The sequence below is a fragment of the Erigeron canadensis genome, unplaced genomic scaffold (genome assembly GCF_010389155.1).
Source record: "Erigeron canadensis isolate Cc75 unplaced genomic scaffold, C_canadensis_v1 Conyza_canadensis_unscaffolded:13, whole genome shotgun sequence".
Classification (NCBI taxonomy): Eukaryota; Viridiplantae; Streptophyta; class Magnoliopsida; order Asterales; family Asteraceae; genus Erigeron; species Erigeron canadensis.
In genome coordinates, this window is record NW_025215526.1 from 34,369 (window position 1) to 49,999 (window position 15,631).

General features: G+C 33.2%; 1 protein-coding gene and 1 pseudogene across 2 annotated transcripts; both read right to left on the bottom strand.

The window, feature by feature from the left end:
• Positions 1-587: 587 nt before the first annotated feature.
• On the bottom strand, positions 588-2,437 carry LOC122584229 (annotated as a pseudogene).
• Positions 2,438-9,024: 6,587 nt separating this feature from the next.
• Positions 9,025-14,850, bottom strand: LOC122584228. Of its 2 annotated transcripts, XM_043756445.1 has the most exons (3): positions 14,700-14,850; positions 13,583-14,630; positions 9,025-11,532 (listed from the first exon to the last, which is right to left on the bottom strand). In XM_043756445.1, the coding sequence occupies exons 2-3, from the start codon at positions 14,619-14,621 to the stop codon at positions 9,320-9,322; spliced, it is 3,252 nt and encodes a 1,083-aa protein (XP_043612380.1). In that variant the 5' UTR covers positions 14,622-14,630; positions 14,700-14,850; the 3' UTR covers positions 9,025-9,319. The 2 variants fall into 2 exon arrangements, with proteins under 2 accessions (XP_043612380.1, XP_043612381.1); XM_043756446.1 differs by lacking the exon at positions 14,700-14,850 and having other exon boundaries at positions 13,583-14,676.
• Positions 14,851-15,631: the final 781 nt, after the last annotated feature.

A 15,631-nucleotide genomic window follows, 5' to 3' on the forward strand; every position in this document is an offset into this window, starting at 1 on the left:
AATCGATCATAATGTATGACGGTCCATGTCCATTGAAATGGCTTGTGTCAATGCACCGCCATAGATGATAATGTTATTAAACCGTTACTCAACGTGAATCTCAATGAGCACTTAGTAATAACATACCTCAAATTAGTTAGAAAGTGGCTGATATCGTCTGTTCTAAAGTGCTTATCTACTTTGAAAAATACTGCTTATTCGCAATCCCAAACACCCCCTAGTTCTTGATGAAATACCAACCAAACGTACTTTCTTGTTTGTCCCATTATAATCATCGTACTTCCCTTTTCGATTTGCTTCAACTAAAAGATGGTTTCGTGACACGTTGAGGTCTTTACACAACCCATAAGGCTATAGTTTTTGTTGCTTTAGGGTGTGGTTTTATAGTTATTACTAAGATTTTTTAGGTGTGAATTACTCGTGAGAGTTGTGAATTCTTTGACAAATGGAATGATTTAGTGTTGATGTACGTATTCAAAGATGTGATATCTATTCACATTGATCAATTTATGTTTAATATAATTTGTATATTTCAACACATGAAATATTTAACATAAGTTAGATAATGTAACAGATCTGAAGACATGATTTTGTTCACTTTTTGGTCAATGAAATCGACAAATTGAAATGTCTTGTTTTCTTTTGAGCTAGATGTTTGGCCAAAAGCTTTCCATACCTTTTATATACCTCGTCGATAATGGACTTTTTTAAACGACAAGTTAACAACGGTTCTGTCACAGCTCTCAGAATCTTGATGCATTTTCGCCATGACGTTGGCTGGTCTCATTATTAACATCATTTGTATTAATGAAATCATTGTCATTTGGATCCCAATTTAATCGAAAAACAACCAGGTTATCAAGAGAGAATGATCCCTCGTTTTGAATAACATTCCTAACTTCCTCCTGGCATGGATGATATATTGGCAAATGGATGGGGCTAATATCTGATTCTCGAACCATCCCCTGTTTCAAATTTGGATATAATTGTAAATGGTTAATTGATGAAGAAAAACAGAACAAGTAAAAGCATAAACTGTTTTTTTTTTTGTTTTTTTTTGAGGGTATCCTAAATTGGAGTTGAGGTTTTGAAACAAAAGCATTTTCGAAGTATTTTCAAATCATATATACCTCTTTGACCATGTCAACAAGTGATTGCGCTAATAGCTCAAAGAGAGTGCAACTATCTTCACTTGTAGGATCAACGATACTTCGACCAATACATGTTAAAACCATGCCTCCACCAGGTACTATTTCCTCAGAACGCATTTGTAGAAACTTTGTGAAATCGCTATGAAATTGCTTTCTGTATGCTTGAAGCACATTCGGAGGACTTGTTTTTGTGATGTATATATTTGATCCGTTGTTTTCAATGCCTTCAGGTATCTATTACATAAAAAGGTTCAATTTGTTGCGAAACAAGGATGTAACGGAGGCACTAATACATAGTTTTACGTTGAGTGTTTGAACCCGGTGCATTATATAAAAATTGGAATTAAGTGTTTGAAACCGGTGCATTATATAAAAATTGGAGTTTCTATCTTTTTACCAAATCTTACAATATGCAAAGAAAAAAACATCTGGTTCATGTGAAATCCAGACACCCTAATTTATATTGAACATTTAGGAGACGGCAAATTGATCTACTCCTACTCCAAAATTACATCAATGCCTGAGATGGAACCCAAACCCTCCACCCCGCCCCAATAATCCCTTCCTATAAATGTAGGAAGCGAGACCCGAACCCAGATAGAATACCCTAAGGTCAAAGACCACACCAATGGGCCACCAACCCGCCCATTGGTAATATTTGTAGGATTATTGAGTTGGTTATTACCTGAGAAAGCCAATGAATGGAATATGAGGAGTGAACGAGGTGCAAACTTTGGTCCGGAAAGAGTCTACCATAGAATGAACCCGGAATAGCCGAAACAAAGCAAGGGCCAAAACTTTCGTCTTTCTCGTTGTTAATCACTGTATAAAAATCCGGCAACATTTTGAAAAGGGTATTAAAATCATTTCCAAAGAGGTCATTTAAGCTCACTTGAAACTGTGGTGCTTTAAGATTCTTTTCTTCACACATTTGATGCACTATATTGATAATGTTATGTACAACCAATAGTGTATTTTTGCTAGAGGAACATCCCAAATCTGCTATTCTAAAACACTGCCCAAAAACAGTATCATGATTATTAGCAATGGCCTTTATTGAATGCGTTAGAATTGGTAGTTCTTTTTGTATCACTGTTTCCTGCAAGAAAGAAAAGATTACTACATAGCATATATTTCATGCAACTTTAAGTAATAAAACACATGTAAATATATTAATTAGTATAAGATATGTTGAGCAATTGTAGAGACACCTGAAGAAAGGAGTTGTTTGCATAGCTTGATTCTCCACTACCAGTATTCATGCATAGGATGTTTTCTAGTACCATGGCTAACTATATTTCTTTATTTGTGTTTGTGGTGACGGTATCTTTTCATTGCTTTAAATAAAGAAGGGATCTACATATTTTTTTTTTTTGAACATTCAACTTTTATTGATATATGAATACTAGCAAGTTGCTAGTAAAGGGATCCACATATCATTTAGCCCATACATAAGGATGGAGGGAGGGAATTAATGATTTATCATCTCATCTTCTTATTTTATAAGGAATGATCATTTCGTTCCATTTCTTATCTGTCACTTTTTTAGTTCAAGTTTGACTTCTTACATTTATAAGGGTAAATTAATAAGGGTTTTTTCAAAAAGACCTAAATTTCATCTCAAGTATTCGTATAATATAAGAGCAGAAGTGAAAAATAAAATAATATGACATTAAAAAAAGTCTCAATATAATAAATTCTTAATTTACTAAATAACATTAAGTTATAGATAAGGATAAAAAAAATATTCAGACCCGATGAAGAGTCCAATACCCTATCCCAGATTCAGAAGAATTTTCAAGTTCACAATGGATGGGACGGATACGAAAATGTACTTTTATTCCACGATGGAATTGAGACGGGGATGAGAAACTATAAGTCCCTGAATCTATACTTTAACCCGAAATAACTATATATTTATTAGAATCACTTTAAGTTTTTCCAATTCATTATAATCGATCACTTTAAGTTTAGAACCTTTTGTTTAAAACTTTTTATGCGTCACACACACTTATCTTTTACTTCAATGAATTTATGCTTATTCAAATAAGATATCTCTGATAGAGATCCCCGATACACGATGAAAACAGGTATGAAGATATAATGTAATTTCCCGACGGGGATGGAATGGGGACAAGGATTGCAAACGGAAGCCGGGACGGGAATGAATACAATACTCGAAAATACCAGCTCCATTACCATATAGCCATCCCCCTAGTTATTGACAAATAAGCTTTAAACCATATACGGCTGAAGCAAAATGGAGTAGTCAAAAGGTAAGTGTTTTCCGATTAAAAAGGCGAGCGTTTTACGATCAACTATTTTCTTTTAACCTGCTTATGGGAATTCACAGGTTTTAAGGTCATTGTTCACTCATGTCCGTTCTAGCATTCAATTTGAAGTCATATCCGCTAAAGAGGCTATGATATTATTCCTCATCACTTATAACGTATATATGTTGACTCCCAACTTTTCTTAATCATTAAAGTGTACCTAACATGTTGTGACCTTACCCTTTTAATAACCCATAATCTGCCCACCATAATTGGATTGCATTGTATTCTTTCAAGTTAGTTTGTCTTCTTATTTTCCTTTTGTTTTTCTTAATTATAAAGTTATGGGTGGCCGACATATATGTTTTCGTAAAAAAATCATTAAAAAATTCACATATATTTTATATAATTATAGTGAATTACTAGATTTTAGACTCGTGTCCAACACTGGACGCGAGACTTACGACATTATTAATAATATAACATATAAGCAATGTTTTAAATACCGGTATTTTAGTCGTACCGGTCGAGTATCTGGTACCGGTATTACCAGTATACCGGCCGGTATGTAACGGCACGGTAATTTAATTTTTGTATTTTTATTTTTATAGAAATCCTACAAAACTTGTTACAATTTAACGAAAATAGTCAAAGTACAAGTACAATCCACTAAAAAATAATATTAAATAGATATTTCATAACAAAATATAAGTTTTAGAGTTTACATATAACAAAACATAATATTAAAGTATCAAAAAATAAATTTAAAAAAGATTCAAAAAAAAAAAGTTCAAAATACCGGTATTACCATCCCGGTAATACCAGAAAATACTGGAAATACTGGAAATGCCGGCCGGTATTGAATAGTAAAAATATCGGACAAAATACCCGGATAGTTGTACCGGGGTACCACCCGGTATCCGGTATTCCGGGTAATACCGGTATTTAAAACACTGTATATAAGCTAATAAGTTCAAAGTTAAAGATATAAGTAGATACTAAGGTTTAATTCAAATCCCAAGAATGTTAATCTAATAGAAAGAAAACTAATGTAACAAAAAGAACATTGGAAGCATATACCTTCCTTCATCATTTGAAAGACTTCTTTATAGACGAAATTTGTTGTAGTATTTTTTGTCTTCTCATCTTTGTCACTTATATTAACACCTTAAAACCTTTTCTCGACTTAACTCGAGATACTGCAATGTACAATTGTTCGTGTGTGAAAACCTGACTTTATAAATAAAAACCAATTTTAATAACATTGAAAATAATTATTTTAGTTATTTATTTTTATTAATTAAATAAAATTATGTCAAAAACTAAATGAGGACATCATCGAGAGTCAATATGATGAAATCGAGTGATATGATTGGTTAATAAGTTATTAGTTCAACGGTTTTTTACTCGTGGTATATATTAAAATTAAAGTTAAAGTTAAAATAGTACAATTTTTATTAAAATCTTAATATTTTTACATTAAATCTAATTTATTTTTAAATAATTAATTATAGGGTAAATTACAAAAATCATACCTGAGGTTTGTTCGAAACTACACTGCTCATACCTACAATTTAAAAATTACGCGAGACATACCCAACGTTGTCAAAAACTTACACTGACCATACCTATCGCTGACGGTCGTCTGTTTGACCGTTAAGTCAAGTCACGTGTCGTACATGTGAGGTATCAAAATCATAATTTCTAGTATACTTCAGGTATCATTTGTATAATTTACCCTAATAAAAAATTATTAAGAATTACCTGAAGTATACGCGAAATTACGATTTTGATACCTCACATGCAAGGCACGTGACTTGACTTAACGGTCAAATAGACGACCGTCAGCGATAGGTATGGTCAGTGTAAGTTTTTGACAACGATAGGTATGCATCGCGTAATTTTTAAATTGTAGGTATGACCAGTGTAGTTTTGAACAAACCTCAAGTATGATTTTTATAATTTACCCTTAACTAGATTTTGTACTTGCCCCGGGAAAAATAACGACACGTAAAATGTCGTGACAAAAGTTTAAAAAATAAAAGTATAAAAAGTAAGTAAAAACAAAACTTTCTTTTGAAAAGTAAAAGAAACGAAAACGATGTTGCAAAAAGTAAAAGCACGAAAACTTTAGTAAATTTATGCGAAAAAAGTAATGAAATTGAAACTTTCGTGACAAAAGTTAGAAGGATGAAAGTTTAAAAATTAAATAAAATAAAACTTTCGTGCCAAAAGTAAAAGAATTAAAATTATGTGACAAAAAGTAAAAAGGTTAAAAGTTGTGTGACAAAAATGAAAGAGCCAAAAAGTTATTGGTTGAGAGAAGTTAAAAGAACAAAATTATGTGGTGAAAAGTAAGATAATGAAACTTTCGTGGCAAAAGTTAGAAAAATAAAAGTAAAAACAAAAAAAAACAAAACTTTTGTGCTAAAAGTAAAAGAAACGAAAGTTATGTAAAAAAAGTATAAGGGCGAAAACTTAAATGTTAAAGAATAAAACTTTTGTGACAAAAGTGAGAAAGATGAAAGTTTAAAAATAAATAAAACAAAAATTTCGTGCAAAAAGTAAAAAAGTAAAGTTATGTAACCAAAAGTAAAATGGTTAAAAGTTTTGTTGCAGAAGTGGAAAGAGTAAAGAAGTTACTGCTTGACAAAAAAATTAAAAAAAACAAAATTATGTGGTGAAAAGTAAGATAATGAAACTTTCTTGGCAAAAGTTAGAAAAATAAAGGTACAAAAAGAGAAAGCAAAAGAAAATTTGGTATATGTTGTAAAAATAAGAAAAATAAAAATCCGTTGGCGTTGTTACCGGATATAAGGAAAATTTTGTATATGTTGTAAAAACAATGCCAATTATTGTGTATATATGTTTGTGTATTGTACATTACTCTTATGTAGTTGTACCTTAAAAGAGAAAGCAAAAGAAAGAATAAAAGTTGAAAAGAAAAAAGGTGGACCCATACTGGTCTTACAAAAATATTAAAATAAAAACTTGTATAATTACGAAAATGCCATGTAGGATATAATTACGAAAATGCCATGCAGGAATAAAATAAGAAAAAGAATTGAGGTTATGTGAGAGGCACACAAATTTGTACATTCAGTTTTAATATATATATAGTAATTATATATATCTATATCAATATCTATATCTATATCTATATACATAATAAAACAATAGTTATCCTAGTTTTATAAGGCTATCCACCTCAATTTAAAACTATGTTTAGACTTCGCCACGTAGGTACGTGGCATCTCCATGTTTATTTCTACAATATTTTTATCATATATAAATATCAATATATATATATATATATATATATATATAATATAATATAATAAAATTAGATTACTATAAATAATACCCCATATCAAATCTTATAAAGCTTGGCAATATATACTCAAATATATTTATTATCGATGTATAAATATAAAAATAAAACTAACTTAACTAAGTTAAATATTAAAGCATGGAAAGAAAATTACTATCATAATTGATAGTTCAAATGAGATCATACGAAGTCTTATAATTATATGATTTTAAATTTTGTATTATTTATTATTAGTTGCATATTTTATAAGGGTTATTTTCAACATAACTTATTTTTTAGGATTTCATAATCATTATTATGGTTTTGTTTCATATTATATCTTAGTTTATATTATTCTTTTTTTATAGCTTTATTCGTAGTTTAGGATGTCATGATTTCTTCTAACAATGTCATCATAGTTATAATATGTGTTTTTACATGTATTTTAAAGATTTTTGTGAGGTGATTGTATTTTTTTTCGAGATGGGTTCAACATTAACGGTAACTTAATTTATTTTATTATATTCACATCTTCTTATATTTATGATTTTATTTTTTGATGAAGTTAAATCTTTTATGAAATGAATATGATGAAATTACAGAGATCATATATAAGTTTGTCAAAACAATGTTAATTATAAATTATCTAGAAGTTGTCATGTTCTTAATTAAATTAATAATTATTGACTCGCGCATCGCGCGGGTAAAAGATCCTAGTATATATATATATATATGATAGAACATGTTATTGGATATATATTAATGATTATTTTATTGGATAAGTATTAGTTATAATTCTATCAATTTAATATTAGCTATTATTATTTGTTATTTTCAAAAGCTATTATTATTTGTTTATTATATTAAAATTATCGGGTAAAAAGTGTAAATTTGTGATGTAAAACAAAAAGTATAAATTAAAGTCAAAATTGAAAATAAAAGTCAACATTAAGAAATCGAGAGTTGTGATTGGTCGATAAGTTATTAGAGCAACTATGCTTTAGTATAATAAAATATGGTAATTAGTTTAAGCATTTAATCATGTTTTGATATCGACATACAAGTTTTATCCAAGGTCTTGAATTCGATCCTTAGGGATGACAAGTCTTGGGTTTTTTCCTCCAAATACTTGTAACAGCTCATGGTCAACATCTCGTTGTCTAGAGTACGTGCAAGACTTCACTATTATACGGTGAGGTTTCCCTGATGTCACATACCGACTTAATGTTAAAAAAAAAAAAAATTTCCAAATATTAATGAAAGTTTGGCAATTTGCCAAAAAAAGAGAGAGACGCACTTAATTTAGTAATAGATTGAATTTAAAGGAACAACCAATTAAAATTGATAGGTCGGGTTCTGTAAGGTAAGCTCATTAATTAAAGAAAAATGTTAAATATACAAAAAGTTTGTGCCTTCTATATCAAAAAGGTACAAATTTATTAAGTTAGCTTCTGAATTGTTGTATAGGTATGAATGTATAATTTACTAATGAGGATATTATGGTTGGCACCAGTGACACATGATACTCTAATAAAGGGTAAATGGGTGGGAACCCATTGATTCCATGTACCATTTTGGTACACAGAGCGCACACCACATAAAACTTATATCTGGTAAGTCAGCATTCTCACACATGGATCACAAGGATATAGTTTCTTTACTTGCCTTTGGCAAGTTTTGAAATTGTGACCTCTATCTTTCAATACTCTAATAGGCCATTAGTAATTCAAATTTGTTAGTTAAAAAAAACACCCATGATTATCCCTGAAATAATATGTTGACTAAATGGCCCTTAGCTCAAATCAGTTCAAACTCACTCACATTATGCAAGTTTGATCGACCTCGGCTTGATAAATTTACACCCTTATATATATATATATTGTTTAATCAGTCGATTGTCTGTAACTATATATCTGCAGGCCAATCACTTCCCAAATGGTAATCAAAGTTGAGCTCTTTTTCACCAAGTAGTAAGCAACTTCAAGATTTGCCGGGTAATGGATGAACCAAAAAATAGCTGAACAATTTTCCATTTCTTTTTCTTTTTTTAATTTCCACACCTTTAGCCATATACATTATACAATACATAGAGCTTATATAACAAACTCTCTCTCTCTCTTTTAAAACGAATTAACCACGTTTATTATTTGGTTTAATTATAAAAGCATTTTCGAACCATTCCTAAGTTCAACTTTACAAATATAGCAAAGAGGAGGAGGATATAAATATAGTCATATCGCCCCTATCAACTTTATAGTTGGTTTATACAAACTTCTACTACGGGCAATCATAGCGGAATACAACATGATAAAAAACCATCCATCCAAAACTAACAACAATAACCGTAAACATAAGTTGCAAAAAAAAAAGAAGAAAAAGAAATGCTAACATAGACAAAACCAAAAATTGCAACTATAAAAAGAAAAAAGTACACTGATTTCTCTTTTCGTCTATATTCCCTTCGCAACTACACAACCTTTCCTCAACATTTTCCAAATATGACGCCATGCATGAATTCATCATTTTGGTATCGAAATTGCTCATTTTTTTTTTTTAATCTCCACGTTGTATATTTTAAGTTATGTTCAAAGGGGATGGTAAGGCACGTAGCCAAACGTGTTTGACACATTGGTAACAACTTCATTGCACTTCGTCAAAAGGCTTAACATTTGTTGTGATATGTCGATTTTGGGCATTGTGGGTATTGGGGCAATATTTGGTCTTTGTAAGTTATGAACAAAGTTCCCAGGGGGCGGTAGTAGTGGTGGTGTCGGGGTTGGTTTTGACATTTCATTTGCATAATTTATAGACCGTGGTGGTGGCAGTAACGGAGGTGGTGCTAGTGGCGTACTATAGTGCTTAGAACTTGGTGGAGGTGGTGGTGGTAATGGTCTAGTAAATTGAGTGGTTGAACTAGTAATAGGATTAGAATTAGGAAGAGGAAGAAGTGGCAATGGATTAGTAGATGATTGAAGAACAGCCTTTTGAAAATTCTTACTATTAAAATCCATTGTTGCATGAGAAGTAGAAGAAGAAAAAGAAGATGCACCATTTTTGTTCTCCATATTCTTCACTTGATTTTCTTCCCCACCTAACATGAATTTTACACGCCCCCTACCACCATTCCCTGCCGCATCTTCACTGCCAGATTTCTTCAGAATTGATTTCAGCTGCACACCTGGTGAGGCTGGAACCATAGATGGTGGCCTGTACTCCATTGATGGCTGGTGGTCTTCTTTAGGGACTTTAGCTGATGGTTCAGGCTCAGCCGAACCCACAACCCCGACCTCCTTGAGAGTGCACTTTACACCCCTGTTTCCAAACAGAGTGCTATTTCCAACAGCAAATTTATAAGCAGCCTGGGCGTCTGCCTTGTACCTGTATACCACTCGACATGTGAAGGTGTTCCAAAAAATCCGAGTAGCTGAATGATCCATTACTCCAAAACGCGCAAACCGTGCCTTTAGCTCATTAGTGTTTGGTAGAGATCCTCCTGGGGGAAACTTCATATTTAGCATAGTAGGTTCCGGTCGTCGCTCTGTTTTCTTGACAAAATCGGGTCCTGATTTCTTTATCATAGTAACTGGAGGCTTTACATCTCGTGTGGGTGGTTCATCATTCTTCTTGACTGCCTTCTTTTCCTTTGTTAAATTTCTAATATCACCAAGCTTTTTCTTCTTTTTGGCAGCCATTTCTTCCTGACGGTCAGATGGACCCCGCTTTCGCCCACCTTTCGTGGGATCATCAGGTTTCCCAGAAGAGCTGGCTTGTAGTTTTACATGTGTCACTCCTATGCCATTCTCAAAAGATTTACTAGAATCATCCTCAGCTGGTGCAGACAAGTTTAAGCTTTTCTGAAATACGAGTGACCGAAATTTTAGAAAAACCTGCCTTGTTTTAGCGACTCTTCCTCTGCTAAGCACTTGAAAAGGATCAAGAGCAAGTGAATGCAAATCACCAAGCACCTGTGGGAGTTCGGTTTCATAATTGGCCAGACCAGTCGTCTCTTGTGTCCCTGTATGAGAAGAGGAAGAAATAGTACTTTTACTATCAGTCCCGTGTGGAATCTCAACCATTGGGTTTGTTGATTGAACATGCTTTTTAGTTAGAACTTTCTTCATCAAAGGAGCTCCCTGCGTGCCATCAGACATCAACCGTTCTTTCTTTCTTTTCTTCTTCTCAGGCAAGACGGATTTCCCTGCACCTAACTCTCCGAATGGACGTTTGGAGACTTTCACCTTCTTTAGCCCTTTATCCGCACTTTGAGAAGCAATATCTTTTTGGGCTCCTGAATTTCGGATATCCTTGTGGGTAATAACCAATTTGTCACTTGAAGTTTTGTCATCTACCAAATCAGAACTTGTGTTTTTGTCCTCCATTTGTGACACAATCCTTTTGTCATCATTATCAACGTTGCTATTGATGGTCTGAAAACCAGGCTCTTCAGATTCAAGGTCCATAGGCTTGTCTTCCATAATTGCACCTTTTTCACTTATATCCACTAAAGGTGTTCCATCATTTGCAATATCTAACCCAACTGATCCATGTGCTGCTGAAACTCTCTTTTGCAACACAAAGTCACCAGCAGCAATTGTCGTGGAATCTTCGATATGGCCAAGCTGGGGAGATAATGCCACCTTGCCCTTCTCCTTTTGGTTCCCTTTAACTTGTTTAGGTTCATCTCTACGCTTTAAGAGGTACTTATCCTTTTTAGCATGGTCTTTGGGCTTATTTGGTTTTGTGGAACTCTTTCCCTTGCCAGAAGTGTCAGCAAACACCTGCCGCCCACTCAATGGAGCTGTAAAAACAACATCATCAGCTAGATATTATGAATAATCTAGATCAAACTTACAGAATATATTAGGATGCCGAAATAGAGAGGTCAGAGTTGTAGTGTCATGGCATCAGCGGCTATAAAGTGTGGTGACAATAGTAATGAATACCAAGAAATTAAAAAAATTTAATGCATCAAGTACGTAGGTGAAAACGAGAAAAAGAAGCATGAAGGTCTGACATGTTTCAAGGCTGTATAGGATAAGAACACAGAGTTCAAAAAGTTCCCCCAACTAGTCCACAACATGTGCGAAATGCCTAACATATAAGACTTGGCCAACCTCAAGTCAAGTCTCTAATATTAGCATTCAGAATACAACATGCAGTTGCCATAGATGTAATTAATGAATTTAGCAAAATTAATGAATTTAGCAAAAAAATTGGTCATGTAAAATTAGCAACCTAGCTTTTCAAGTCCAGTAATCAAAGGGTCAAAAATTTCAACTTTCTCCCCAACCAGACAGACACCAAAAAAATCTGTTTCACTCCAATGACAGTTCAACATGAGTGGTGACCAGAACATAGACTAAAAATATTTCCCAACAGTCTTTGGTTGTCAAAAGAACTCCGACTTTGAAATATTCATAATAGGCACCAAACAACTACCCTTCTCTAATCTATCCAACTATGATTTACCAGCGACACTCTGATTGTAAGGACCTGATAAAATCCAGTATTGTAAAAATCTTATTAAAAGGTAGAGTAATCGTTACAAGGTCAGTGACTGAGGCGAGTTGAAAATTTTCTGAGTAATTCTACATGGTCCACAATTTGGTCAAAAAGTTCGGTCAAAACATGGTCACCTCGGACAAAAAATGGCCAACTCCATGCTAAATCGGTCTATAATATGAAACTTATCTATCATATTGTGATAAAAGGCTATGTATGCTAATATTGTATTTTCCAAAATTCAGAATGGATATTAAGACCATTATTACTGTATCCCTTCCAACAAACTTTGGTCACAACTAACATAAACCAATATGATGAATGGTGAGTATTCTGCAAAAGTGTGATGACATTCTTATAGATGCGACAAAGTATGTTGGGCTATGTGCTTTGCTATCATTTTTATACAAAAATCAACCAAGTAATTTCTTCAACGATAGTTATCACCTTGCAATTAAGATACTACTTAATACTATTTTTGTTTTATTATTCAAATCTGAGTATGCCTATAGCCTTGGCCTATAAGGAATAGTACTGTATTAAAACAACAAATTCAGTTACAAAAAAATTTGTCTGGTTAAATGATGAAATTTCCAAGAAAGTGCACTGACATTTTTACAGATACGGTGAATATATTAGGCTACAGGCCTTGACATCCCCATCAAAGAAAAATCAATCATCTGAAACAGAACAACCGAACCATTGTAGTTATGCCCCTGAATGTTTCCTGAACTGTATATTAATAGGAGCCATTTTCTGCAATGTTCAATAATCCATCCGTTTCCAACCATTATATTTAGTTATGTTTAACCCATATTAAAAGATAAACTGTACATCCCCAAAGTTACTTGTTGTCAGATACAAACCTTTCACATGCAAGGCAACGTTTTGATGATTGTCCTAATCTCAAGGAACTGCGGACAACGACGCCGTCTATTCCACTTTGGATCGCGATGTATGTAGCATAATTATGCTCATAAAAATACAGATTCGCTCGATCGATATCATATATTCATATGATTAAAAGCAGAGATCTAGTCTTAGTTACTTTACCAGATTAGTTGTTTCTACTCTAGTATAAATTACCTATCACTTTTATTTTGAACCTACGCACTTTAAAACCTTGTTTTACAATAATTCAACAAAATAAGAAACCAAACAACACACACATACACACACACAAAATCAACTTGTCCATAGCAGTTCGTTTTTAAGGTCCAGATGAACATGTAATTTCAAAAAATAAAACTTTTTGCTTTACAAGTCACATGCAATTAACTGGAAAAATGATGTGCATGAGAAAGATAAAAAGAAGTAAACGAATTCTACAAAATATGTATCTATACCTTTTGCTGGTGTTTTTCGTGGTGCCGGTTCTTTTGAAGTTTCAGGTGATGAGCGGGCAGTATCATAACCAAATGCTTGTAAATACGTGTCATCAAATTCCTCATAAACTGCCCTTCTGTAAGAAACAACATTTGCCTTGTTCTTTATAAACTCGATACCAGTACTCTCACCACCTGTAGGTTCCAAAGCCAACCGCCTTATAAAATCGAGAGCCAAATCGGGCTTAAACCCCTCCCTGGCTTTACCAATTGCATCAACCGAGTACACAGCTCCAGGCTCATAATCCGGCACATCAACAGCAAAATACCCTTTAACATCAGTCTGCCTAAAATTCTCCTTACTCCTACACATACAAGCCAACCCGAGCGCACTCCTCCTACTCAACTCATCCACTGCCTCCTCCACAGCCTTAACAAACGACTTAGCATTCGTCTGACGACACTTTTCCTCAAAATCAGTATCAAACGGTACAAGCTCCGAAGGATCAAACCATCCGTAACTACTATCTCCAAAAAACGCAACCAACAAAAGCCCGTCCCTTTTCGATCTCCTCACTGAAGGAGTCGCAAAATCTTCACTAAATATATGCCCCGGCCACCACGGATGAGACTTCACTTTTCCCCAAACCATATCCCCAACCTCAAACCCGTGACCTCCCGTTAACCCCTCACCCAACCCTCCCGGCGACCGTTCCTCACTAATAATCACAACACCGTTTTTAGCCGCAAACTCATCAAACTGCGAAATCATCGAATCGTAAACCGGCAACAAGTCCGTTTTCGACTCCATCCTTTTCTTCCCTTTCTTTTTAACACTCTTTACATCCCTATCTCTAACCACCACCTCATCATTTTCGGGCCGACTATCGTTATTTACATCATTTCCTTCATCCGAAACATTTTCGACACCCGAATCAGTTTTAAAATTTACAGATGCAGAATTTAAACTAGGGTTTGTATTTTCTAAGCTACTAACATCATCTGAATCTATTCTAGGGTTTGTATTATCAGCTCCTAATTCAAAATCGTTATCTGTCATCACGAAACCCTAGAAAAAATTTATTTTAATTTAAAATATAATAATATAAGTATAAATATGAAATATGAAAAAACATACCTTTTAAAATTAGGGAAAATGATCACAGGGGATATAGTGTGTGTGTTTTTTTTAATGAAAAGTAGAAACCCTAACTGTGTGTTTTTGTGTGTGTGTTTTTTTATTTTCACGGCTATGGGGGGCGTGGGGATTGGAAGGTGGTGGCTTTATTTTATTTTTGATGATGATGTTATTATATTATACGGATAATTGTATTTTTATGAGATATTTATAAAGTTGGTCCTTCTAGTTCTACATTTCTAGGATCGGATTTTGTTGTAGTTGTCTTTCTTTTGTCTACGTGTATGTAATGTTTGATCCAAATTTTTTGATGATTTTTTTAATAAATGGACCGTTTTTAGTTACATTTGAGACATCGTTCAACTAAGTAATATGTGAAGCTTGAAAACATGTCTGTCTGAGTTGAGATTAAGGACTATCAAAAATCCCTTAATAATCCATTGCTACAAATATAGGAAGTGAGACTGGTGGATTTCCCCTAGATCTGAGACCTTACTAAATATGACAATGATAATGGTGCCCAATACAAATACAATCGGGTTTGGGGAATGTATGATGTGGATAATTTTACGATAAAAAGACTGCTTTCAGAAAGATGAAACTTAAGCTAAAAAAGACGAAATCTGGTCTCGATCTTAAATCTAGATACGGAGAAAGAAAGGAAAATTTCTTATTTCTATCTTTTGATAAATGAGTATTATTCGATTCAAAATTTTTTATTTTGTTAAAGACCAAGATTAAATGTTGATCTTCATCTTTTATAAAATGGTCGGGTATTTTTCGAAAAACAATTAAATTACTTTAAAATAAAAAAACGAAATTTACATTCTTGTTGAATTTTTAGTATTCGTTATTTATTTTTCGTGGATTGCACAAATAAAGTTTTTCACATTCAAATTTGCTCTGTTTTTTTTTTTTTTTTTTTTTTTTTT